This window comes from Aspergillus lucknowensis, assembly GCF_044049455.1.
Source record: "Aspergillus lucknowensis strain CBS 449.75 chromosome Unknown BJX67scaffold_64, whole genome shotgun sequence".
Taxonomy (NCBI): domain Eukaryota; kingdom Fungi; phylum Ascomycota; class Eurotiomycetes; order Eurotiales; family Aspergillaceae; genus Aspergillus; species Aspergillus lucknowensis.
In genome coordinates, this window is record NW_027263608.1 from 119472 (window position 1) to 142093 (window position 22622).

General features: G+C 51.8%; 9 protein-coding genes across 9 annotated transcripts; 3 read left to right on the forward strand and 6 right to left on the reverse strand.

Moving 5' to 3' along the window:
* BJX67DRAFT_365956 (uncharacterized protein) lies at positions 1-408 on the reverse strand (the record flags this gene model as incomplete). Its single annotated transcript, XM_071030330.1, has 2 exons — positions 79-408; positions 1-25 (listed from the first exon to the last, which is right to left on the reverse strand). A coding segment is annotated over exon 1 (178 nt), but the record flags the coding sequence as incomplete, so codon positions are not given.
* Positions 409-1207: 799 nt separating this feature from the next.
* Positions 1208-5541, reverse strand: BJX67DRAFT_375157 (40S ribosomal RACK1 domain-containing protein; the record flags this gene model as incomplete). The annotated part of the gene is made up of 11 exons (XM_071031654.1): positions 1208-1633; positions 1850-2167; positions 2295-2421; positions 2580-2668; position 2856; positions 2911-2914; positions 3146-3532; positions 3615-3921; positions 4700-5004; positions 5073-5199; positions 5338-5541. 11 exons carry the CDS (start codon positions 5539-5541, stop codon positions 1208-1210), a joined length of 2295 nt encoding a protein of 764 aa, XP_070881633.1.
* A 185-nt stretch (positions 5542-5726) lies between these two features.
* Positions 5727-8563, reverse strand: BJX67DRAFT_365966 (WD40 repeat domain-containing protein). Its single transcript, XM_071030331.1, has 7 exons — positions 8179-8563; positions 7893-8035; positions 6905-7838; positions 6565-6850; positions 6293-6496; positions 6165-6240; positions 5727-6111 (listed from the first exon to the last, which is right to left on the reverse strand). Exons 1-7 carry the CDS (start codon positions 8181-8183, stop codon positions 5984-5986), a joined length of 1776 nt encoding a protein of 591 aa, XP_070881634.1. The 5' UTR covers positions 8184-8563; the 3' UTR covers positions 5727-5983.
* Positions 8564-8685: 122 nt separating this feature from the next.
* On the reverse strand, positions 8686-11159 carry gem1 (ERMES complex Ca(2+)-binding regulatory GTPase GEM1). The gene is made up of 2 exons (XM_071030332.1): positions 10918-11159; positions 8686-10859 (listed from the first exon to the last, which is right to left on the reverse strand). The coding sequence occupies exons 1-2, from the start codon at positions 10925-10927 to the stop codon at positions 8968-8970; spliced, it is 1902 nt and encodes a 633-aa protein (XP_070881635.1). The 5' UTR covers positions 10928-11159; the 3' UTR covers positions 8686-8967.
* Positions 11160-13545, forward strand: BJX67DRAFT_365972 (uncharacterized protein). The gene is made up of 3 exons (XM_071030333.1): positions 11160-11733; positions 11827-11930; positions 11993-13545. Exons 1-3 carry the CDS (start codon positions 11691-11693, stop codon positions 13067-13069), a joined length of 1224 nt encoding a protein of 407 aa, XP_070881636.1. The 5' UTR covers positions 11160-11690; the 3' UTR covers positions 13070-13545.
* A 676-nt stretch (positions 13546-14221) lies between these two features.
* On the reverse strand, positions 14222-14880 carry BJX67DRAFT_365977 (uncharacterized protein). Its single transcript, XM_071030334.1, has one exon. The coding sequence runs from the start codon at positions 14631-14633 to the stop codon at positions 14400-14402; it is 234 nt and encodes a 77-aa protein (XP_070881637.1). The 5' UTR covers positions 14634-14880; the 3' UTR covers positions 14222-14399.
* A 650-nt stretch (positions 14881-15530) lies between these two features.
* BJX67DRAFT_294363 (putative telomere silencing protein Zds1) lies at positions 15531-18355 on the forward strand. The gene is made up of 2 exons (XM_071026854.1): positions 15531-17875; positions 17937-18355. Exons 1-2 carry the CDS (start codon positions 15653-15655, stop codon positions 18150-18152), a joined length of 2439 nt encoding a protein of 812 aa, XP_070881638.1. The 5' UTR covers positions 15531-15652; the 3' UTR covers positions 18153-18355.
* On the forward strand, positions 18356-19740 carry BJX67DRAFT_294364 (SNARE domain- containing protein). Its single transcript, XM_071026855.1, has 3 exons — positions 18356-19009; positions 19121-19229; positions 19426-19740. Exons 1-3 carry the CDS (start codon positions 18558-18560, stop codon positions 19582-19584), a joined length of 720 nt encoding a protein of 239 aa, XP_070881639.1. The 5' UTR covers positions 18356-18557; the 3' UTR covers positions 19585-19740.
* A 1089-nt stretch (positions 19741-20829) lies between these two features.
* On the reverse strand, positions 20830-21929 carry BJX67DRAFT_294408 (uncharacterized protein). The gene is made up of 2 exons (XM_071026856.1): positions 20958-21929; positions 20830-20881 (listed from the first exon to the last, which is right to left on the reverse strand). The coding sequence occupies exon 1, from the start codon at positions 21673-21675 to the stop codon at positions 21109-21111; it is 567 nt and encodes a 188-aa protein (XP_070881640.1). The 5' UTR covers positions 21676-21929; the 3' UTR covers positions 20830-20881; positions 20958-21108.
* Positions 21930-22622: the final 693 nt, after the last annotated feature.

A 22622-nucleotide genomic window follows, 5' to 3' on the forward strand; every position in this document is an offset into this window, starting at 1 on the left:
GGGAATCAGCTCCAGGAGGGGGAAACTAAAATTATCAGTATTGGGTCTTATAAGCTAGGGAGTTGGCAATACACGTACGCCTCTGAGGTCGGAAAGGTCTGGTCCCCCACGCCGCGAGAGCCTCTTGATTTCTGCGAGACAGTCTGGCGTACACCGCTGCACAAGGGAAGCAGCTGATCGGGAGGGCCTACCCAAACAGTCAGATTATATGTAGGCCCTAACTTAACGGTAAATGATACCTCCGGCTTGTCTGTGCTCGTGGTTTTTTAATTCTTCGCTGCAACTCTCGCAAGGCGCCTCTTGTTAACCAGATGGTCGACAAGTTATCCCAATATGCCGGTGTCTTGTGAGGACGCGAGTCTACCTTGGGTTGTTGGGGCTGATTCCGGCAAGGCGACATAGGCTCTGGCTCTAGGAAGTCGGAGTTGGGAGCTGGAAAAGTCGTATAGCAGGGGTGAAATAGTGGATAGTCGTGCATAGTTGGGGGAGGGAGAAGGGAAGCATCAAGACCATGGACATGGCTAATAAAAAGCGCTTCAATAAAAAAGTCAAGATGGGGCAGATAGTCAACGGCAACAAAGGAATACCTGCTTTGATGTCGGTAAGCGAAGAGGAACACCAACCAAGCAAACAAGGAGACTACTTTGTTTGCAAGTTCAGATTATTTGTTCTTTCAGTCATCGTATCATGGGAGTTGATTGCGTAGAAACAAAGAATCCTGATCTGAGTATAGAGCATGGCACGAGGCTGTCTTAGCACTCCAACATAGTCTTTGTAGTTATGGCGCACATCTATCATGTGCTGTCGGGTTCGGCATGTTTGAGAGAAGGGTCCCTTGCAGACGTCGTCTCGAGTGCGAGGGTTGATCAGAACTGTAGGTTCCAAATAGACTCCATCCAGGTGTAGTACGATGATAGGGAGTTTGCGTTGTTAAATCTGGTTCTTACAAAATGCCGGACTCCGGATTGTGGTGCAAATTAACTAAACATGTCAGAAAAACCCCAGACCTCGAACGAGACCCGTTGGTGCTTCATTGCTCATGGCTCATACAATCCCAACCAATGCCTGCCCGATTTTTGGAGGGGGGAAAGGAGATAAAAAATTGATATCAAACAGAAAGCTTTCGCTTTATCTTATCTTGGTTCTTTCTTTCTCTCCTCTGCCAGTCTCACTCACTCAATCCTCACACTTATTTTTTCCATCGAATCTACGCCCTCGACATCACGCCCCAAGCACGGATCTTGTTGTCAGTGTAACCAGCAAACAGAGTCTGGCCGTCAGCAGACCAAGCCAGAGAGACACACTCGGGCTCGCGGCTCTTCTTCCCCTTCTCGATGTACTCGGGCTTGAGCTCGTCGACCTTGCTCTTCTTCTCGAGGTCGAAGATGGTGATACTGCTGCTGGTGGCAGCGCACAGCCAGTAGCGGTTCGGAGAGAAGACGAGGGCGTGGATCTCGTCGCCGGCGTGGAGGGAGTAGAGGTGCTTGGACTCGTTGAGATCCCAGAGCATGGTGACACCATCCTTGCCACCGGAGGCGCAGAGGGACCCATCGGGGGAGATAGTGACGGTGTTGATGTAGCCAGAGTGACCAATGTGGTCAGTCTGGAGACGGCAGGAAGCGAGCTCCCAAACCTGTCAAGATTTCGTGTTAATTCGAACCAAGACTCACAGCGCCTTAGAAAACTCGTAGCACAAAAGACATAGGAAAGTTGGAGGATCCATCAGGCATTGGTGATTTTTTGTCTCATGGCCGTAAACGGCTCTGAAGTAGCAAATACGTAAAGATATGCAAACATCATTTGGACGGACCGGGCCCAGCAAACAAATACGAACACCTCGAAAACGTACCTTGACAAGCTTGTCCCAGCCAGCGGAGACGATGACGGGATTCTGCGGGTTGGGGCTGAAGCGCACGCAGGAAACCCACTCAGTGTGGCCCTTGTCGGTGATGGTGAACTTGCAGTCACCCAGGGTGTTCCAGAGCTTGATGGTGCGGTCACGGGATCCGGAAACGATCTGGCGGTTGTCGGCGGAGAAGGAAACGGAGAGAACGTCGTTGGTGTGGCCAACGAATGTCCGGGTGGTTTGGCCAGTGGAGAGCTCCCAGAGGCGGAGGGACTTGTCCCAGGATGCGGACAGAGCGTAGGCACCATCGGAGGAGATCACCTAGAAACCCGAGCACACGAATCAGCCGAACTTGTCCTTTGAAGTCACTCGTCCTTTCCCGTCCGACCCCGGTTGCTCTAACGCATTTTTTTTCGGTGGATTCGAGAAGAAGTTATCGGAGTCATACACAGTCGGAGACAATGTGGGAGTGGCCCTCAAGGCTGCGCTTGGGGTAACCGTAGGCCTGCTCGTCGCGAGTGAGGTTCCAGATGATCAGAGTCTTGTCGCGACTGCCAGAGAGCAGCATGTTGGGGCTAAAGTCGGAATAAAAAGTTACAAAGTCAGATCCAGTTGTCCATATTCAGTCAACTCAAAATACCATGTCTTGAATATACGAGATGATACACACGTATACGCGTGTGTAGATCCATAGATATTCCATCCATGTGCAAATAATCGGTGATGCCCTTACTTCTCCAGAGAGGTTGCCAGGGAGGTAACCCAGCCATTGTGACCCTCGAGGGTGCCGCGTAGGACCAGCTGCTCAGCCATGATCGGAGTCTGGGAGGACGAAGGAAGGGGGCCGCGAGAGGAGAGAGGAGATTGAACGCGGGCGGAGCAATTGTCGTAGACTCTGCGCTGGAGATAAAATCACAGCTTTCGAAGATGGAGGAGCAGGAGAGCCACACCCACGGAAAGCCCTAACGTAACGAGCTTCCCGCAGCCGCTGAATGTGTGGGCCGCGAACCCTAAAGCTAAGCGAGTCACGTGTCTATATAGGCCTCAACCAACATCCAACTCACCCTCCTGCTGAGATTTCTTGCGACAAAACCAGATGTTCTCGGTCATAACTGGTTATACAAGTATTATCTATCTATACATATTCCGGTATCCAGCGTTATAGGGATCCGAGGCAACCCAGCACAACAGCATACTATACAAGGCTCAAAGAGGTCCAGGTGGCGGGAATCTTTGGGAACTCACTCATTCAAGAATTGAAGATCTGAATGTTAGGCATTCTGTTCAAGCCTCCTCCACCGGTCTTCCTGTTTTTGGCAGCATGAAAACCAGTAGCGCTGTTGTCTCGCACATGCTGCCTCAACAATTTCAAGATATCTGAATCGGTCCATCGTGACGGCACTGGCCGGTATGCGGCTTTAAATGCCCCAACGGTCTGCGCCCACTCGCCGCTCTTCGCCCCTGTACGCTGCCATGTATCGGTCGGCGTATCCTTGGACACTTCAGATGGAGCTTGTTCTTCAGTCGGAGGATCCTGAGTCGCCCAGTAGTAGATGTCCCAGTCATTTTCGTCAAGGAAGCGGTCGTACTCCTGCAACTGCTCCTTACTCATATCGCCCAAATAAGCGTCGGCAAAAGTCGACAGTAGAAGATCGGACTCGAGAATTCCTCGCTTTCGGCTCTGATCTATATGGCATCAGGCTGGTCAATTCCCAAATCTCACTAAGCGCGAGGGTTTCGATGAATGAGAGCATGGAGTATTACTTACACAGCAACCGAGCTCGGGTTGTTGATACATCCTCTCCCGTCCGCCGGAGCGGCTCCACCTTGAAAGTAATCCCTTCCATCTCACCAACTCCAAGTTCTGGTTTCTGTGCTCCCGGCTCCTGTCTTCCGCCGGTGAAATGCTCAATCTTCCCGGGATAGGTGTCCACGGGCTTGAAGTTCGGGTCGGCCGAGCTCAAGAGCTCCGGCGGCGCAGGCTTCTTCCCCACATTGGGGAAATCCTTGGTCATGGTGGAGGTTGTATTAGGTACGACCGGATTAGGGGGCTTCTCCGTCTGGTTTGCGCGGTGCTGGGGTGCTGTTGAGGGAGCTCGATCATTCTCATTGACCTTCGGGCGAGAAGCCGAGCTGCCGAACGAACGAGCTGCGAGTCTCGTTGTGATTGGGAGTCGTGACGACGTTGGCCGCGCTAACTGGGGGATCAATCTTGTAGTAGACATTGTAGACTTGTACTCTATTAGGAGGTCTATTCAGAAGAATTGAAGAGAAGAAAAGTGAAGTTCGAAAACCGAGCGGAGGTAGGAAGAGATGATAATGCGGGATTGACATCATCCGAGGCACTGGCACATGTCTGTTTGCTGTGTTTGCAGCGTTTCAACACCAACCAGGGAGGCACGCCGGAGCATCAAAAGAGCGTAAAACAGGACTCAAGATGCGATAGACGACTGAGTTTGACGGGACGGAATACTGGGTACGCAAATGAAAGGTTGGCTATTTCTCACGAATTCTAAATGAATGCTACCCAAGTCAGGGTTCGCGTGGACGCACGTGCTCTCGGACTCGAGCTCAGGCTCCCAACAAGGCTTCGTACAAGACTTCATATATGGTGTCATAATTGTAATCATGAGTATTCAGCAGTATACTGTGAATTATCCGAGGCTGCATGAGGGAAAACACGCAACAGATGCATTGAAACTCCATGTCTTGTCATCAAATTTAGCAAACGCTCCTCATTCCTGCCTCCAACCCTAAAGCAGGTCCCTCCCAAGACATATCTAAATAAGATGCTTGGATCTATTCATCATCAGTATAAAATCGAAAACCAAACTCCTAGCCGAGTAAAGAGACATACCGGAAGTAAGCCCTCAGGTAAATAACCTGCCAGACACCTAGACCAACCAACATGCCCATCGTACCGAAAGCAAACCACTTAACACGCTCATTCGTGCTCTCGTTCGTATCTCGCAGCTTCTGCTCACGGGAACGGAGGTATTCCATTTCCTCGACAATTTCGGCGACAATTTCTTCGATCCGACGGAGGTCCGTCTCGACGGGCTTTAGCTTCTCCTGGGCTTGGATGCTGGACCAGTCACGGGCATCGGCACCAATATCCACGTCAAGCTCGATTGACCGGTGGGGGTTCGCAACGCCGCCTATTCCGGAATCAATTAGCATTGACATGCAGCAAGATGAGTATATTCCGGGCCGGTCTTGGACTTACGGCGAGAAACAAGGACATTGTCAAAACAAACGTCAAAGGTAGTGTCTCCGGCGGAAGTGAACGCCTGGCGAGTTTCGCCAACGACATCCTTTGGTCGCCCATGGTCATTGCCCAAGGCATCTTTAATCTATCAAGGACAAAAATCAGCATGGAGCTTCTTTGGCCGAGCGAAGATTGGCCAGGATCGCAGCCGTCTCGCAAGTTGAAATTCGGTCCCAATTCCCCGAAGCCAAACAAGGGTCAATTGCACCGCGCTCACACATACATGCATGTTCACTGCCTGCCCGTCTCCCCTCTCACCGCTCACGATAGCTGTCACGACGACAAGTTGCTCCTTGAGGACGAAGTTGCGTATACATCGCTCTCCTTTCCCAGCGAAGATGTCGAATTTAAGCGCAGATGTAAGTTGCACGAAGAGAAGAAAAAGGAGTCCGAGGGCCGACCTCATTGTCAGTCGGGAAGACCCCATCGTGGAGTGGGAACTGTTGTTGTGCTTGTTAGGTGTTGGATCGCTGAGCCCGATTGAAAGCTGTCCATCCACGTTTGATTCCGCTCTCTGATGCCACGCCGCGTCCAAGGAATACGGCACAACGATGTTCCGGTCCCGTGTCTGCTTCAGGAAACAACGGTTTATTTTCGAGGTTACTGCGCATTGAGCCGGGCTGCAGAATACTTAAAAGGGATTTTGCGTTCTTTTTCTACGGCTAATTGGTTCGGCTTCAGGTCAGGTTAGGCAGCTCCGTGCGTGACTTTGCAAATTGGCTATCAGATATTCAGCTCGCCGCTGAGATTAGAAACACGGACTGGGCCACGCAAAGAGCCGGACAATGGTTTCAGGACACGCTTGAACGGGTATGGTTGAAACAAGGTGCACGTTAACAAAGTTTCCTTGCAGAGTCGGTCGGCAGCCATCACTGTGACCCCATAGATGATGCAGGACGGCCGGAACCCGGGCCGGTTTCCAGCGCTGTGGACGAGTTATGATCACCGTAATTGTCGCCAATGCTTTCCCGGGGGCGGTCCCAAGTACGTATGTGGCCTTTACATTCCTCATGTTAACGGCCGTTGCACAAGAATCGAGGCTCTACGTACCTTCTAAAGAAGATGTCATGATGGAGTCTTCCTGGAAACCTAGCCAACAGATTGGGTCTTCGCCAACAGCCCTCGACTTGGACAAAGTTAACTTTTATTCTCCTGCAACGAGACAATTGGGAAAATACCATGATTGGAGGTAATAAAGCTGTGCGTGACCTGGACTCTACAGGGTGGTCGACAGGCTGGTCGGATGCGGTATCACTGTCCGCAGCTGTTCGTTGGGAATCTGATCTCATCCTGTTTCCCGCGCTCTCGGCTCGGTGGCGGTGGATGTGCTGTGAGCTCGAGGCTATGAGGCTTGTTCTATTACGAGCGCTCGCTTGATGGTGCTATTGAATGAGTGGTGTTAGAATCGTATGGCTTTCAGTCCGAACAATTGCACACTTAGCAGACGTACCGCTTTCGGACGATGGAGCATGCCGACACTGAAATCCCAGAGAAGTAGGTTACAATCGTCGCCAACGCTGCCAATTCTGTATGTCCTTTCATCGCACCGCCAGGGGTCAAATGCGACGGCAGAAACCCAGGATTCATGACCTTGACACCGTGCAATGATCTTGCGCTCCGGTAGCGACCATATTGTAACTAAATCGTCCTGGCCACCGGTCACAATGTATTTCCCATCCGGCGACCAGCAAATGCAAGTAAATCCGCCGTAATAACTCCGGAAAACATCCAGAACTCTGACAATCCATTAGCTCACTCCGAAATGGTGGGGTAGACAGCTAGAAACGTACACTTCCTCAAGATAGTCCAATAATCGTAAAGAGCCATCTTCTAGGACGACGGCAAGGTGCCTTTGGTCAGGGGAGAAAGCAAACTGGTAGATTTTCTGGTTTGCCAACTTCCAGACTGCTACCGGATTCGTTTTCTGATTCTTCGAGTTTACAGACTTCAAAACCTGCAGTGACCGGCTGGGTTTTACCGACTCTACTGACTGCTCTGGAAGTTCTGGAGTAAATAGCGCATCCTCCTTCTCCTTATCGTATACCACCAACTGGCCATTTTCATGTGCCGCAATGAATAAATTTTCAGATCCTGGAATCCATTTGATGTGGGTTACCGGAGAACTGTTGATGACTCCGTTCTTGTTGATCCGGGCATATTTTTGCGAAATTGGCTCATACCAGAAGATATCTCCAGCAGAAGAGCCCATGGCCACATCAATATGCGACGAGCTTTTGGTTATTTCATTGACGTCGTGGCTTATCATGTGGGCTTTAGTGAAGAGGATTTTTGAAAGCGGCTCATCTTTTTGCTTCGAACTAAGATCCAGCCATTGAAATGCGCGATTGATGTTCGCAAAGGCAAACAGACCCTCCGGATCTCGATCGTTCAGTCGTTTTGTGGTCGCTTCATGAATGATGACCCGTGAAACAAATGACGAACTGCTTTTGATGATGTTATTCTTTGGCTTCCGCTTCTTTGAAGCATCTTTTACGGGGGGCGGTGCCAGCGCACTATTCCCATCCCCAAAAGGCGGCGCCGTAACATTCAACTTTGTTGGGAAGACTGTCTTGTTTCGAGAGCCAATGCTAACCAATGATAACTTGACGCCGGATGTCGGAGGAGCAGGGACAGTTGCGAGCGGATTTGGATTTATGACTGGTGCTTCAGAGGGATGCGGGGGAGGGGTTGCGAGGTGCAGGTCATCCAGCAGCTGGTAGGTTCCTACAAGTAAGTCCTGTTAGCAGGCTTTTCGCGCGCTCCCTCCTAAGAACGTACCTTCTCCGACCTGCAGAGGGCAGCCACCCTCTGGATGGTTGATAATGTTGTTGGTCTCCACAATTGGAACTGGCATACCGTTGGCCGCCCCGGCTGCGTATGCAACCGGGACAGTATAGCGAGGTGGAGGGGGTGGAAGGACACTATGGTAAGTCAACACAAAGTTCGGGGAGGTTCGGAATTTGAGGTAGATGGATTGGAGAAAGCTCTCTTATGCTCCTAAAGCAAGTGGACAAGGACTGCAACAGCATATGTTCAGGGTAAGGAGCGGATGGTTACGACTTACAACATTGTGGTGTGATAGACGTTCCGGAGGTTTGAGCACGCTTTGTGGAGTTGCAGGGTTGTCGCGATCGTTTCCGAACGGTACCACTCGAGATTGATCTGATTTCGGCGGGAATCAAACACAATGCAAGCTATATTGGGCAAACGCGATCAAGCTCAGAGGATGAGCAGAATAAAAAGTGGTTGCTATGATACCGCTCGACTCCCAACTGTTTCTGGGACTGCGAACGGAGAGGAGAGCTGGTGGAGCGGAACCCGTAACTTTGCGGGGGAATCTGAAGCGAAAGAGGAGTGAGGCTGTCGCAGAGCCTAAGAACAGTGAAAAGAGCGAAAGACGTCAGAAGTCAGAAGTCACAATAAGAGAGAGGAGAAGTGTGAAATGCTCACAACGGGAAGAATGAAGCCTGGGGAACCGCAGTCCATGCTGAGTGCTGTTGGTGTCAACCGTTTGGTTGGTGGAGCTTCCAGCGTGGGGCACGCTAACCTGTGGATTCCGGTCGAGGCCAGACAGAAAATGAGGGGAAGCACACAGCAAGCGACTTTCTTTCAATGTTGACACAATTTCAATGTTTACGCAAACTGCAATAATCAGATTCGAAGCCTATCAGGGTCGAGAGAACCCGGTATTCGTCATCACGTCGCCAGAGCGCAAACTGGTATACCCTTCGTTGACAATGGGCCGTGGATAATGTACAATAGATCTTACAGCAAATCTATCCAAAAGGAAACTACAAGTATCACTCGGGGTATCGAACTCCATCCATCGCATTCGCGCCTACCATAGAGACTCTCAATTCCCACTGCCACTGACTCGTCGCCAGATCATAACTGCGGCGGCTCCGGCGCATACCACGGCTCCGAGCGCGATGCCCCACGCCATCCATTTACCTTCGACATCTTCTTCGCTTCGTGGGAATGCTGTGCTTGGTTCCATAGCCGCTTCGGCGATGTGTACAAATACCTCCTGGATCGAACTCCAGGTAACACTCACATGGAGTGGGGGGCCAGGCATATTTAACATCGCCGTGTACTCGTGAGGTTGGTACTCTGCCCGTTGCGTCGTGCGATCCAGATCAGCCTTGAGAGCGACAAATACACTCGGGAGCTCCTCTAGATGGGGGTACCTGGCCCTCAGCGCAGGGATGTACGCAAATGAATCGGGATCGGACGAATCGTAAGTGTATACAACCACATCACACTGATCTAGGAGTTTTGCTTGGTTTTCGAGAATAGCGGGCTCTAGCTCCCCGAGCTCATCCATTATCAAGTAGCACTGTTTGCCTCCTGGAAGCTCGACAGTGTTGACCGCAGTCCGAGGTTGAATGGTCGGGTGATACGTCGAGCTAAACCCGCGGGATAAAAAAGCGTCAAGTAGAGCTGACTTGCCTGATCCAGGAGCTCCCAAAACATGGCCAAGGACCACGTTGCGACCAACCCGCCCAGGGCGCTTTCTTCGTTTCCGGGGCCGCGTAACTTTAAGCGCTGCTGTCGTAGAAGGGTTACTTCGATCTGAGGACTCAAATCCAAGATATGCGAGGTACTCCAGTGTTGTCTTAGGTGAAGTAAATGTTGTCATGCTCCACTGCGCTAGCCAGCCCTGAAGAGTGACATGACCGGCTTCGTTTCGGACGGTACACGACGGGAACGAACCGTCGCTCCAAGAAGAAGGTAATCCCGGAGTAGGCGCGAACAGGGACGCGAGCTCGGCGTCATTCAGCCCACCATCGTTGTCCTTATCGGAGAGAAGAAAGAGGTTCACAAAGAATCGATACCCTTCGGGTGACAACTCTGCGGACGCAAAGGAAGGTACGTCAAATCTGGGATGGAGATAGCTCTCCTGTAATGAAAGGCTGTCGGTGTATTGGAAAGCGCGAAGGATGATCCAGACCGTCTCATGCCGCCCCTTTTCCGCGTACATCTTATTAAGATGAATGAATCCTTGGCAATCTATGCCTGAGGGAGTCACAGAATCAGGGTGTGTTTTCTGGATCGTCTCCTTGATATGAACCAAATCCTCTTCACTCAACGGCTTCTCAAAGCACCTCATCTGGAAATCCTTAATCTCCTTATCCGACAGGTAGCCATCTCGATCTTTATCGCTGAGATAGAAAATGCGCTGTAATGCCGCGACCGCGGCCGGCTTCAAGGTAGATTCCTTCGCATCGAAAATGGGTGCGATGGGATGTGTAACCGCCTTCTGGCAAAGGAAGAACGCCTCATTCACGTTGCGATGCTCGCGAGCACTGGTCCGGATGCAGGAATCAATTTCCTTGAACTCCGACATCAACGGCAACATTTCCTCCTCGATAACCTGCGTCTCCGTGTGGTCCGCGGCAAGATCAGACTTGTTGGCACAGAGCACGACGGGCACATTGACACCGAGGGAGCGGAAGTGTGGTAACCAAAAAAGAGCCACTCTCTCATAGCTGTAGTGATCAGAATATACTAGTAATATCACGTTTGATTTTCGAATCTCCCTGGCAAGACTGCTTCGCTCCTGTGGGAGGGCGGAGGTATCGACCACCGTTGTTGTCGTGACATTTTCGGGAGTACCGATCGTGGGAGGGATGGTAATTTGTGGCAGAATTGGTTGGATCTTGTTCGTGACAAAAACGCCTTTCACAAGGGAAGTAATGAGGCTCGATTTTCCTGTTCCCTCATCCCCGCAGACACAGATTCGGACTAGGGGGCGTCAGTCTACTTGACCATCGCAGACAAATCGACGTGCGTGAGCTCCAACCTGTAGCCATTTGAGCAGCGAGAGAGGATATCCAGAAAGCGCCTCAGCTTTTCAAATCATTGTTGGTAATGCAGCAGCCAGTCGACAGAAGCCCGATTGAGAAAGTCAACCGCCACGGTTCGGGACCGGAATTGCGTGTTGTTTGTGGTGGCTGAGGAAGTCTGGGCGATCACTCGAACTCCAGTGGCTGTGCTCTGTATGTATGTAGCCCCCGGTTCCCACCCGCGGACAGGGCAAGGAGTGAGGAATCGAGTCCCGAGCACAACCAATGCTCGCTCCGTCCATATTCATCGCTCAACCTTGGAATGTAGAGCAGACAAATTTGCTTTTCCTCAGAGCCAAAAGCTTTGCTTGCAAGATGATGTAACAGAAAGAAGACCACGCCAAAGCCCGACAGCGACTCAGCCACCCTCAGTCCCCAACTTGCGCATCTGACGAGAAAGTGGAGGCTTCCATCAACTCTCGCCCAACACCCGGGGTTGCCGCAAACTCTCCAAGAAACAACAGGCTCTCTCTATCCTTCAAGACGGTGGTCAGAGTCCTGTGTCACCCCCTTCTTTCTCCTCAGACCCTCACCTACTGGTCGTTGCGAGCTAGTCTGTTTGTTCGTGTCAGTGCCCACTCTCACCTCCACTTCCGGTCGGTTCCATTCGACGAGGTCCCGTCTCTGATCATCTTCCGACCAAGCGCTCAAGCTCTTCCTCCTCTCCTGCTCTCAGCGGCCGTCTCATCCCCGAGTAATCCCTTCTCGAATATCCGGCGAGTGTATTAAAATGCCTCTCGGAATTCACAATCCGCTTCCTGCGTCTCTATCAAGTGAGCTTTTCCCATCTCCATGTTTCCCCGCAGTGTCCTCGAAGGACAATCTGAGCATGTGAGCTGACTGCTGGTCTCACTCGTTTCTGAAAGGCGAATGCAGGAAGGCCGGAAAAATCCTCGCGTCGTTCGTTGACCCCCGGCAAGCATTCGGCCCCGACAAGGTTATTCCACCTGAGATTTTGGCTGGTGCTAAGGTATAAGGATGGATCCAGTAAACAACCGGGAGGAGCTGTATGGCTGACTCTTCTTTCCATAGGGCCTCGCTATTCTTACCGTTCTTAAAGCTGGTTTCTTGGGTTCCGGTCGCTTCGGTTCCGGAGTTGTCATCGCTCGATTACCTGATGGGTCATGGTCTGCGCCATCCGCGATTGCAACCGCCGGAGCTGGATTCGGAGGCCAAATTGGGTTCGAGTTGACAGATTTTGTTTTCATCCTTAACGATGCCGCCGCAGTTAGAACATTTTCCCAGGTGGGAACTCTGACTCTGGGTGGTAACGTTTCGATCGCCGCGGGACCGGTTGGTCGGAATGCAGAGGCCGCTGGCGCCGCGAGCACCAGAGGTGTGGCAGCTGTGTTCTCGTACTCCAAGACCAGGGGTCTCTTTGCTGGTGTCAGCCTAGAAGGGAGCATGCTGGTTGAACGCAAAGATGCCAACGAAAAGATGTACAACAGCCGAGTATCTGCCCGCCAGCTCCTGAGCGGCACTGTTCCGCCTCCACCAGCCGCCGACCCGCTCCTGCGTGTGCTGAATTCACGCGCCTTCTACGGTGTTCGTACGAACGGCGATTCCATGTATAACGATATTCCCATCTACGACGACCGCCACGACGATGTGGTCTGGGAGGGCCGCCGAGGAGATGCCTACGGGGAGGGAGTCCGGCGCGATCGGACTGGAACGGGGTTCAATAGCCTTTCAGACGACTACGAGTATCGAGATCGACCGCGCCGCGCCACAACCTGGGCTGACGATGTATACGACCGACCCGCTGGAGGCTTAAGCCGATCCTCCACTGGTCGCTATGGCGGTGGCCACAACGACGCCTTTGACAGCTACAACCGCCCTCGGAGCAACACTTATGATGACGATTATGTGTACTCTGACCGAAAGCCCAGTCGTCCCACAGCGCCGAAGCCCGTTTTCGGCCAGCGGACTGGGCAGGGTGCAGCCCTACGCGAGGACCAGGCTGTTGCGCTATACACATTTGACGCTGATCAGGATGGCGATTTGGGTTTCAAGAAGGGCGATGTGATTACGATTGTCAAACGCACCGACAAAAAAGAGGACTGGTGGACGGGCCGAATCGGTGAACGGGTCGGCATATTCCCTGCGTAAGACACGATCTTTCGTTACCCAAACGTCGATGGAGTTGTTTGCTAACCCGGAGTGACTAGAAACTACGTCGATACAGCTTAGACTCTCGGCCCAACTGTCGTTTGACATGGAACGAAGTTCATGACCTAAGACAATCCCAGCATCATTCGCTCTTACCCTTGTGTCTATTTTCTATCTCTCTCGAATCGAGTACATCTAAGTCATATTGGAAAATCTACTAAGTATCGTCTGACATTTCTCGCTGGAATTCTCTTCATCCTTCTCGCGGAAGCGTCGGAGTTGGAAGGTGGCTTTTCCAGCAAGTTTGGGGGCTAAGAGAGCAGTCAACATTATACACCATATCCAAACGAGTCTCGCGTCGTTCTTACGACTTTATGCCTTGTCTACTTTTTCCCCTCTTCTCTAGCTACTGTTACTACCTTCCATATATAGTCATTTCAGTTTATCTCTAGAAATGAAATTGATTTGAGTCGCAACAAGCCTCTTCTACGATCAGATGTCTAATTGGGTCAGCTCCCAACCGAGATCCACGGGTGATGCAGTTAAGCTTGGGCATGATTTAATCAGCTGAGCGCTCTCTCCCGCAGTGAAATCCAAGACAAAACGTTTCGAATGAGATCGGGTCGCACAAAGTGCAGTTGCAGCAAATATTTCTACTCCAGCGCATCCATCAACATCGAGCGGCAATTCGCCAGCACCACTTATCCCCATATCGCGGTGTGCCTGCTCATCTTCAAGGAGAAGACACGGGCAGCCGAGCCTTGAATACTGAATGAAGCACTGGACTCATCCAATCGCTTTGTTAATTGTCCCGCTGGGAAGTAAGCCTCTTCGCCAACAGAGGTCACGAATCACAGGACGCTCGGGAACACGAAATGCCCCGAGAAGCATTGAGATGGGAGGCTGGGCCTTTCAAGATTGATGCCCGCGAAGGTAAAACAGAGTGGCATTCCAGTACCCCATATTTTCCCAGGTTGCGGTTGAGCTATGCTGAATCAGGTCTCATACTTCACGCGGTTCTTGGACTGTGCAGCGGGGAATTCGAGACGATCGAATACAAGCTTTCAGGAGCCCGATCTGGTCAAGGGAAATGACGGAATCATTACAAAGCTTAGTACGTGATCACCTTGCCCAACATCTCGAGATGGATGTCAAGTGTCGAATTGGCGAAAGCGGGGGACAAGTTCGGGTTGGGAATAGGAGCTCTGCGGACCTCCTTATTATAATTGTCTCCTGCTCTGGAGTGTACCTAGGCTCCAGTGTTGTTATTCATTAAGTCGGCTCGCAAAGATTCGAAGACCCGACATGGGGACAGATAGTAGTAATGACCTCATTTGAGAGGTATTCTTGTCGACCCTTGGCACCTCGTCCAAGCCTCAATACGGGAAGTCAACACTGCGATCGCCAGTCGAGAAGCACACAGACCTGTTTCATCTGTATGTCGAGTCCCGAACTGCTTCGGCCACGAGTAATGAGCGGAAGAGGGGATCTCGTACGACGATGAAGGAAAGGGCTTCCAACAGAGTTCTGAAGCGAGGGCATAGTGCGTAGCTCGAGGGAGCATATGGGATGGGGCAGGACACCATGTTGTCGATCTCTCCTCCCTCTCAACTCCGAAACATCGACCTTACATCATCTGAAACCTTACATTATTTCTGAATTATTCAGGATCTCCTCCCCAGTCCTCGTTATGAAGCCAAAATAACCTGGAAACGACGACTTGGGTCACCAAAGCGTGCCTCGTCGTTCCGCCCACCCCACCGGGCCAACCACAGCCAGCAGCCAGCAGCCGTCTCTGGTTATTTCCGTCCCCATCTCTTCATCCGCTCTTTGCCTCCTCCACCACCAGGGCACGACTAACCACGGCTCTCCCTCCCTTCCTTTAGCCTCAATATTGTTTCCGCCATCCACCCCCTTGATTTTCGCCGTCTGTTTTGCTATCTTCTCGTCCTCTTGCACCCCCCCATCTTCGACCGCTCCCTTCGAAAGCGGTCTTCGGTGGCCGCATGATCAGCCGCGCCCATTCACCTCTCTTTCCTCTCATCGCCTAGTGACCGTCCCTCTCTCCTATCCGTTGCCGCCCCGCGTCCATGATTCCATGACCGCCAACTGCCTTTGCTGTCTTTCGGCCGTGGCGGTACTTTGACCTCCTCTCCACCAGGCAAAAATCCCTCCGCCTTTTGGCCTACAACGGATTTCCGGTCGAAGCCGTGAAAAGTTACCGGATAATCTGGACCCATGCAGGTATGTCCTTGTTCTCGGTACTCTTCATTTTCCCGCTGGAGGGGCGGCTGTTTTCCTCCCTGGGCACGTTGGTTCTGGTGAACCATTTGAGGCATCCTCACCTGCAGTCCCACCTGGTCAACCCGCAAAGAAATGTACCCCTCAGCCAAGGGATAGATTGCTAGGCTTGGGATCTTGGAGTGTGTCTCGGCAGATCGTTGCTGATCATGGTCGCGTTCCCAATTCTAGGCATCAGCGAGTCACCAAGAGGTTGGCGGAGGACACACGGCGCGGAGAGGTCATGTACCTCAGTTATCGATCAGTGACCCGAGCCACCATGTCACCGAAGCAATCGGACACATGTACGATGATGACTACGATAAAAGAGATTCCAGGCGTCTCAGCTATATTTCCTCTCCATTGAGCGAATCTATATCAATCGTCCCCCAAAATCGCAACACCACCGAACCCCCGTCGTCACAATTTTTGCAGGTGCAAAGCCATGAATCAGATGGTGGCTATCACCGACGTTCCAACGGCCAGTCCCGCCCTGCAGCCGTGGGGAGCAAGGCCCAGGGTGGCAGCCCGACGTCTCCAAGTTCACCTGCATCCGTCGACACCGCCACTACATCCTTTCCACTCAACGATATCGATTACGAATCCGACCCCGCAGCAGTAGCACAGGAACTCAGCAACCTGGCCGCGATCAGGCGGATGTCGATGGACGTTACTGCCACCGGTGATCCCGACCTTCCAAGCGCGAACTTTCCCGTTCCATCGATAGCGCCATCGCCATCCGCCGATGAAAATGATACTTCGCGATTATTTTGGGTCCCCGCCCGCCTGCACCCGGAGCTGGCTCCAAAAGAATTCAAGTCGTTCCTTGAGAGTAAGGCGGAACATATTAAGCGCAGATCGGGTGACTTCTCGTCATTAAGTCCTGAACGTCACGGGTCAGACAGCTCACTCCGTCGAAAGCGTTCTATGCTCTCGAAGCAGATTGACAACGGCCAAGGCTATACGGACGGTGCGGAGCGACTCGAGCGGAAACGGTCACAAAATCGAGATCCCCAAGGGCCAAATTTACATGAAATAGAGAATCTGGTGGGAGAGTCGAATTCTCACGCCCCAGGTGCTTCCTCTCTACTGGAAGGTGTTCAATCCCTCGGAATCTCAAATGATGAAGATAAACCGATCCTACCTCCGGCACCTCCCGGCCACAGCCTTCGGCGCTCTACGAGAACTCAATATAGGAAGGCCGGTAGCCTGAAGAAGGGTGAACGTCCTTCCTTCGCTAGAAGAGCTGGCCGAACCTCTGAAACAAAGGAGACACTGGAATCAATAGTTGGCCCCGGTGATCAACCAATATTGGGCCTAACCAGGGTATCAACTGATCCCACTCCGAGCGTGACGCGCGCTCAAGCCTTCGCCAGATCCCAGGGCTCTCTGCAGAACCCCGAAGCCTCAAATACTGATTTCAACTCAATCCTTGAAGAACCGCAACAAGCGAAGAACGAATCGCACGGGCAGCCGCTGAAGGATTCCGGAAACCGGGTGAACACCCCTCAACAACCCCGCCAATGGGCCCCGCGCGTTAGTTCGAGCGGACGTATACCTCCGGCAACTCAATCTCAAGACCAGAAAATACCAGAGATTGTCGAGACCCCTCCGTCGGAGGTCCGTACGACCCATGGTTCGAGCTCACAATCTAATCATATCCCAAGCCGTGTATCGAGTCATGAATCTCCGCAGAAGTCGAAGGGTGACTCCAAGCGTCCAATTGTCTCTCGCGCGCACGGTAAGGACTCGGCTCCGACCCTCAACGAATTCGCTAGTAATCCCCAACCGCTTCCCGGTAACACCACTCGGACCGACAACCTTTCCTTCATTCCCACCGTTTTGGAAGATCGTAGATCAGAGTCGAAGAAAAGCAAGGACAAAAAAGACTCAGAGGGTGGCCGTAAATCGAGTTGGCACTGGTTTCTGGGCTCCGAGGACAAGGATAAAGAGAAGAAGAAGGAAAGTGACTCGAAAAAGATCAAGACGAAGCTCGTCGACAAAGTACATGACGCCACTCATACAGGCACGGCCTCCAGCGATCAGACCCAACGACGAGAGAGTGCAATTTTTGACCGTCTTGATCCGAAACTCGAAGAGGAGCGTAGGAAGGACAATGCCCGACGATCATCCGGAGAGACGAAGAAGGAGAAGGAGTCCGGCTTGTTCTCCTCGATATTTGGCGGGAGCAGGAAAAAGAACAGCGAGCATCACCATAAGAAGAGCCTGTCCCGGACTTTGTCTCCCGACCCTCCGGTGCGTGAACTCAAACCGGATGTCGACTATCCCTGGAGTCGATTTTCGATATTGGAAGAGCGGGCGATCTACAGAATGGCCCACATCAAACTTGCAAATCCAAGACGCGCTCTATACTCTCAGGTACTACTCAGCAATTTTATGTACTCGTATCTGGCAAAGGTCCAGCAAATGCATCCGCAAATGATGCTCTCCGCATCGGGGTCACAGCGACACCAACAGAGCAAGGAGCAGCCAGACGAGTATTTGCAGTACCAACGGTATCAAGAGGTATGCATAGGACTGACCCCGTCTGGGCTTCTCGGTTTGGTCGCTAACCGAGTCTGTTCAGTCGCAGGACCAGCAATACAGTGATAATTCCTACGATGATTCTCAAATGTATGATTACGGCGACGATCAACATAACCACTACCAGCAGACTTCGCGTGGGACCAAGCATCAGGGCTACGGCAACGGCAATGCGTATGGTCCAGGTCACTACCAATACGGTCATATGTCGTTCGGTGATGATGTGCAGCTAGATGACGACGATGACGATATGTGGTGACGGAAATGATATCTGTTCTCCCTTCTGCAACTGTTACTTTTCCGCAGCGCGCAAATACCCCTTTTGTCACTCCTGGCTTATTTCCAGACTCTGTATACTGATTCCTTCTTTTCTCTATCGCCAATCTCGCTCACTTCTTTCTGTTCTTATGACCTCTGGAGTATGGGCTTATCTGCATAGTGCCAGAAAGAATATTGAAGTGGGCTGCCCGGTGCGTATACTCTGTTCTGTGTCTATATAGCGCTTCGTCCGCTATCCCTTCTGGAAGGACAGAATAGCGCACGACATGACCCGTTACTTTGGTTTGATTTGCTCGCATAGCGTCTGGGGTTCTATTCAATTGGCTTCGCTTCGGACTGTTTCAGTGTGTCTCTCTTGCATTTTTATCGTTTCCCCAAATGAGCCATGGGTCGACGGTTAACTATGAGTACCGTTCATAAACTTTCTTTTTTGTTCTCTTGTTCCTTCTCTCGCGCGTTCCTCATGAACAGCTGGCAGTATACCTGGGAGAACAAGCGGGTTTCTTGCATATTGGCCGCTGTAGAAAAGACACTGTATAACGGTAGACTGGATCAGTCATTACAGTTATTTTTGGGGCTTCAGGTGCTCTTGGATCTCATGCTGTGCAGATGTGGCTGTGCTATCACGTGTTGCGACTCCATCGTCATCGATCATGTTGATCCCCAACCCCAGACGGAGGTCTTCACTCCTGGCCAACATATCACTTCAGCTCGCTTTTCGCAGCTTCCTATTCACCCAATCATTCCCGACCACCCAATAGAGACTCACACATTCAACCCCGAGACCGACTATAACCACCACCCAGAATTCAAAATGGCGGACTACGAACGTGAACAGTATGAGCTTCCCATTCCCCATCTCTTTCCGCAGTTTGTGGCCTACTCTGTCTCTACTTGAAGGATGTCCAGAAACTTATAACTAACCCTCTCGTCCCTCGATTACGCTAGACAAAATGACCACCTCCTCAACTCGCTCTCAAGCAAAGTCTCCGCATTGAAGAACGTCACAATCGATATCTACGATAATGCGCGCGACCAGGAGTCGCTTGACCACTCGGTGCGTTTCCATCACATTTTTGCGTCTCCCGCGATGTTCTCACCTTGCACACTTTTCTCTCGTTCCCTCGTTTCACGAGCTAGCGAGCCGGCCGGCTGGCTACGTACCGTCTTTTCCGTCTCGACATTCGTCTGAGTCGCCTCGAGTTGCGTCCATACTACAGACTAACTAACACATCCATCTCCGGCGTTAACAGAACCAAGTCTTCTCCTCCCTCTCCACGAACCTAAAGGGTAGCGCGAACCGACTCACGCGGATGGCGAGGCAGGGTGATACAGTTGCTGTGCTGAAGGTTGCAGGGATCGTGATTGGAGCCGGGGTCCTACTCTGGCTTATCTTATCGTGGATATTCTAGATGGGGATTACGGGTGGGCATGGTGGGTGCGGACTTGGTGGACTGTTGAATCAGATACTCCGTTACCGCGGGACGGATAGACGTATGCACATAATAATATTGTGGGAGGGCATCATTCTTGCTGGCGAGATTGATGCGGTTTCCGTGGCTATTTCCATGTCCATGCCCATGTCGACGTTTTCGGGGACGTCTATGAATTATTGTGCATGATGCTTTGAGCGGATCGGTTTGATTTGGCTGGGTTGCAATAGATGTGATGTGCCTATCTGAACTCTACCGGGTGGTGTACTAAGTACGTCCGGGTAGAGGCCTATGCGCTTTCTTTTTTCTTCGATCACTGTTTTGTATGATATCACATTACTTCTTTACCTGGTCACGTTCGATGCCAGCAATGTTACTTTCTTGAGGGTGTGTTTTCCCTCCTGTCGGCGTCTTATAAACGAATCCTGCAGACTTCATCCAAATGCGAAGGCAGAAGTGTTCTCTCCTCTATCCAGAATCAATACGATGCTCGCAGGGTGGGAGACAAATCATGCCACCGGCCAGAAAATGGGGGAGCCCGTTCCCAAGCGCTATTCAGTGTTCAAGATCGCCAGGCACCAAGGAATACAGCAGGCAGGGTCAGAAGAGGGCGATATAAGACCGCAGATCCGTTTGCTGTATAATCAAGCGAGAGCTTCATATCTCATTCTCTGTCTCATATTTGCTGGCGGATCAGGGAAACATGCGAACCTGTTAGCTGTTGGCGAAGCGCTGGATTAAAAATAAGAAAGCAACAACACTATTGGTCTTGAGAAGGAATTGTCAGCCAATGACGAGTATCTCCACCGGAGTACACATCACGCTCGTATGGGATGATGGACCGGATCTTGTTGTGCTCAGCAGCAATATGGGCGTCCTCAACGGGCCTCCTCGGGTTCAGCTTTCCTGCGATAATTGAACTTCTTCTCATTGTGCGCAATAAGATATGCAAGTCCCGTCGGAGGGGTCCCGATAAGCCTGCAAAATTGGGACTCGGTGTCCCGTCATTGATCGCGTACATCGGCAAATGATTAAATCATGGCTCGAGCCTCGATCTGCTCGAGACACGAGGCAAGACGCACGGGATGCAACCTCCGTATCACGCCGTATGATTGAACACTAGGGATGTGTAACATGAAACCGGAATCCCGACTATGCTGCCCCAGTGAGATTCCACAGCAACCCGATGTTTGTTGAAGGTTGGTGGGACACAGACCTGGGTTACTCGAACTGCATCTCGGGTCACTGATCCATTAATTCAATTTGAACGAGAGTGCTTGTAGCGGCCGGTCGAAGCGGAGGCTGAGTGTTAACACCCCAGGCTCGGAGGAAGTACCGATTTGAGGGCATACAGCAGAACGGGGGTTTCCCGACCGATTTGATAGGGACCTTGCATCCCGGGAAAAGTCATTGATATGGCGGGAAATCTCCGACCAAAAAGTGGATTCTTCTGGGTCCTCCCATGTGTGACAGGCTTCGATCCCGATTGGTGACCTATGAATTTCAGAGCAAGTCTTTGAAGCCAGGAAACCAGCCTGACGCGGTCGCGAAAGACATTACTCCCATAACCGGGTGCTGGTGATCGGCACGATGAGTGCGTGCGACACTTGAACGCCCACAACAGGACGAGGACCGGGCTGGCAATAACGAGCAGGAAAAACCTGAACCTTGGGCACTTACGGTCGAGCCCGCCGGCTCGGGTGGATAGATAAGCACGCAATCCACCATAGAAACTTTCCCTTGCCAATCTCCTTTCTCTTTTTTAGGCTGTTTGACGCAGCTCTTGCTTCTTATCAGGAGCTGAAACCTGAAACTTACTTCTTCGATCGCCCAACAGGAATTCTTCTCGAGCTCACGATGTCTCCATCCTGGGTGGGCTCTACCGCTCGATTCCGAATGGGGACACCGCAGCCCGGGTATGTTCTGTTGGTCGACTCGGCATGCCGACTCGTTGAGACTGGAAGGGCCGGCAATCGGCGCACAGATCCAGACTTTTTCGCCTTCCGGGCCACTCTTCTCCGTGACAAACACGCCACAGCTGTGTTGAACGTCGGTGTTGCGTTCTCGCATCTGTCACACTTTGCCGCAGAATATATGCCGATATTTCTGCTTCCTTCAGCCACCGTCAAGCAACCTGAGCGATGGCAGCTTCGGGTTCTCGTGTGGGTTCTATCTGAACGACCGCACGGAGTCCCTGCCCCTGCACGGCCCACTTTACTGACTTTGCGTCTCTCACTGGCGGACGAGTAACAACGCGTTGGGCGGGTTTTTTCAACGAAAAAAAGCTGGTTGATCCAGCACATCATCAACCTTGGAAAGAACGTGTTCTGGACGATTTGGGTCATGGTTGCGCGGTCGAAGGACCTATAATTAGTCTGTGACTTTAACAGACAGGCTTACCGGTCTCTTTTGCCAATTTTCCCAGCAGTAATCAATCATGGCCGCTGGTTCTCGGAGAGTGATATCATCCTTTGCGTCACAGTGACAGCTCGTGGTTCGAGATTTCCGCTTGAGTGAGCCAACCGGAGCGTCGACTTTGGAGCTTCCCCCAGGGCCGACCGAGGAGGATGAGAGGTTTTCATGGCATCTGCACTACTGGAATGATGTGAGTGACCGGGCCTGCGGTGCCGGAGAACATGGCATCGCTCTGAATCACATGCTGGCTCCGAAAGATTCCGACTCCAGGGGATGCAAAAGCAAGATAGTTGGATCCATGGATGCTCTTATTCCCTTGGTCTATCAATACATGATGTAGTTCAGGCGTCTTTGACGAGCTCTTGCGAAGCGGATTCTTTGGTGACACACCATATCGGGAATATATGTTGCTGTCCACCACGGTTATTGGCGTAACCATTGGTGCGTTAATTGTCGATCAACCAGGCCACAGGGAAACTGATCCCGGTCCCGACATCGAAGATTGACTTCTGACAATGTCTAGACCGTTGGATGTCTCAATATCCTTGTTGCTGACCCTGGATATGCTCTGCTCTACCTCGGCCCAGGGCGGCCTGACCCTG

Bases quoted from the DNA above. Each gene is read 5' to 3' on its own strand.
- BJX67DRAFT_365966 (XM_071030331.1), bottom strand. The intron at 6,851-6,904 runs GTACGTTTCTAG...ATGGATTGTCAG, and splicing joins TTGGACTATCTTGAGGAAGT to AGTTCTGGATGTTTTCCGGA. The intron at 6,241-6,292 runs GTATTTTCCCAA...ACTTTGTCCAAG, and splicing joins CTTTATTACCTCCAATCATG to TCGAGGGCTGTTGGCGAAGA.
- BJX67DRAFT_365972 (XM_071030333.1), top strand. From the start codon at position 11,691: ATGCCTCTCGGAATTCACAATCCGCTTCCTGCGTCTCTATCAA. The intron at 11,734-11,826 runs GTGAGCTTTTCC...CGTTTCTGAAAG, and splicing joins GCTTCCTGCGTCTCTATCAA to GCGAATGCAGGAAGGCCGGA. The intron at 11,931-11,992 runs GTATAAGGATGG...TTCTTTCCATAG, and splicing joins AGATTTTGGCTGGTGCTAAG to GGCCTCGCTATTCTTACCGT.
- BJX67DRAFT_365977 (XM_071030334.1), bottom strand. From the start codon at position 14,633: ATGCTCCCTCGAGCTACGCACTATGCCCTCGCTTCAGAACTCTGTTGG.
- BJX67DRAFT_294363 (XM_071026854.1), top strand. From the start codon at position 15,653: ATGTACGATGATGACTACGATAAAAGAGATTCCAGGCGTCTCAGCTAT. The intron at 17,876-17,936 runs GTATGCATAGGA...GAGTCTGTTCAG, and splicing joins AGTACCAACGGTATCAAGAG to TCGCAGGACCAGCAATACAG.
- BJX67DRAFT_294364 (XM_071026855.1), top strand. From the start codon at position 18,558: ATGGGTCGACGGTTAACTATGAGTACCGTTCATAAACTTTCTTTTTTG. The intron at 19,010-19,120 runs GTATGAGCTTCC...CGATTACGCTAG, and splicing joins GCGGACTACGAACGTGAACA to ACAAAATGACCACCTCCTCA. The intron at 19,230-19,425 runs GTGCGTTTCCAT...CGGCGTTAACAG, and splicing joins AGGAGTCGCTTGACCACTCG to AACCAAGTCTTCTCCTCCCT.
- BJX67DRAFT_294408 (XM_071026856.1), bottom strand. From the start codon at position 21,675: ATGCGAGAACGCAACACCGACGTTCAACACAGCTGTGGCGTGTTTGTC.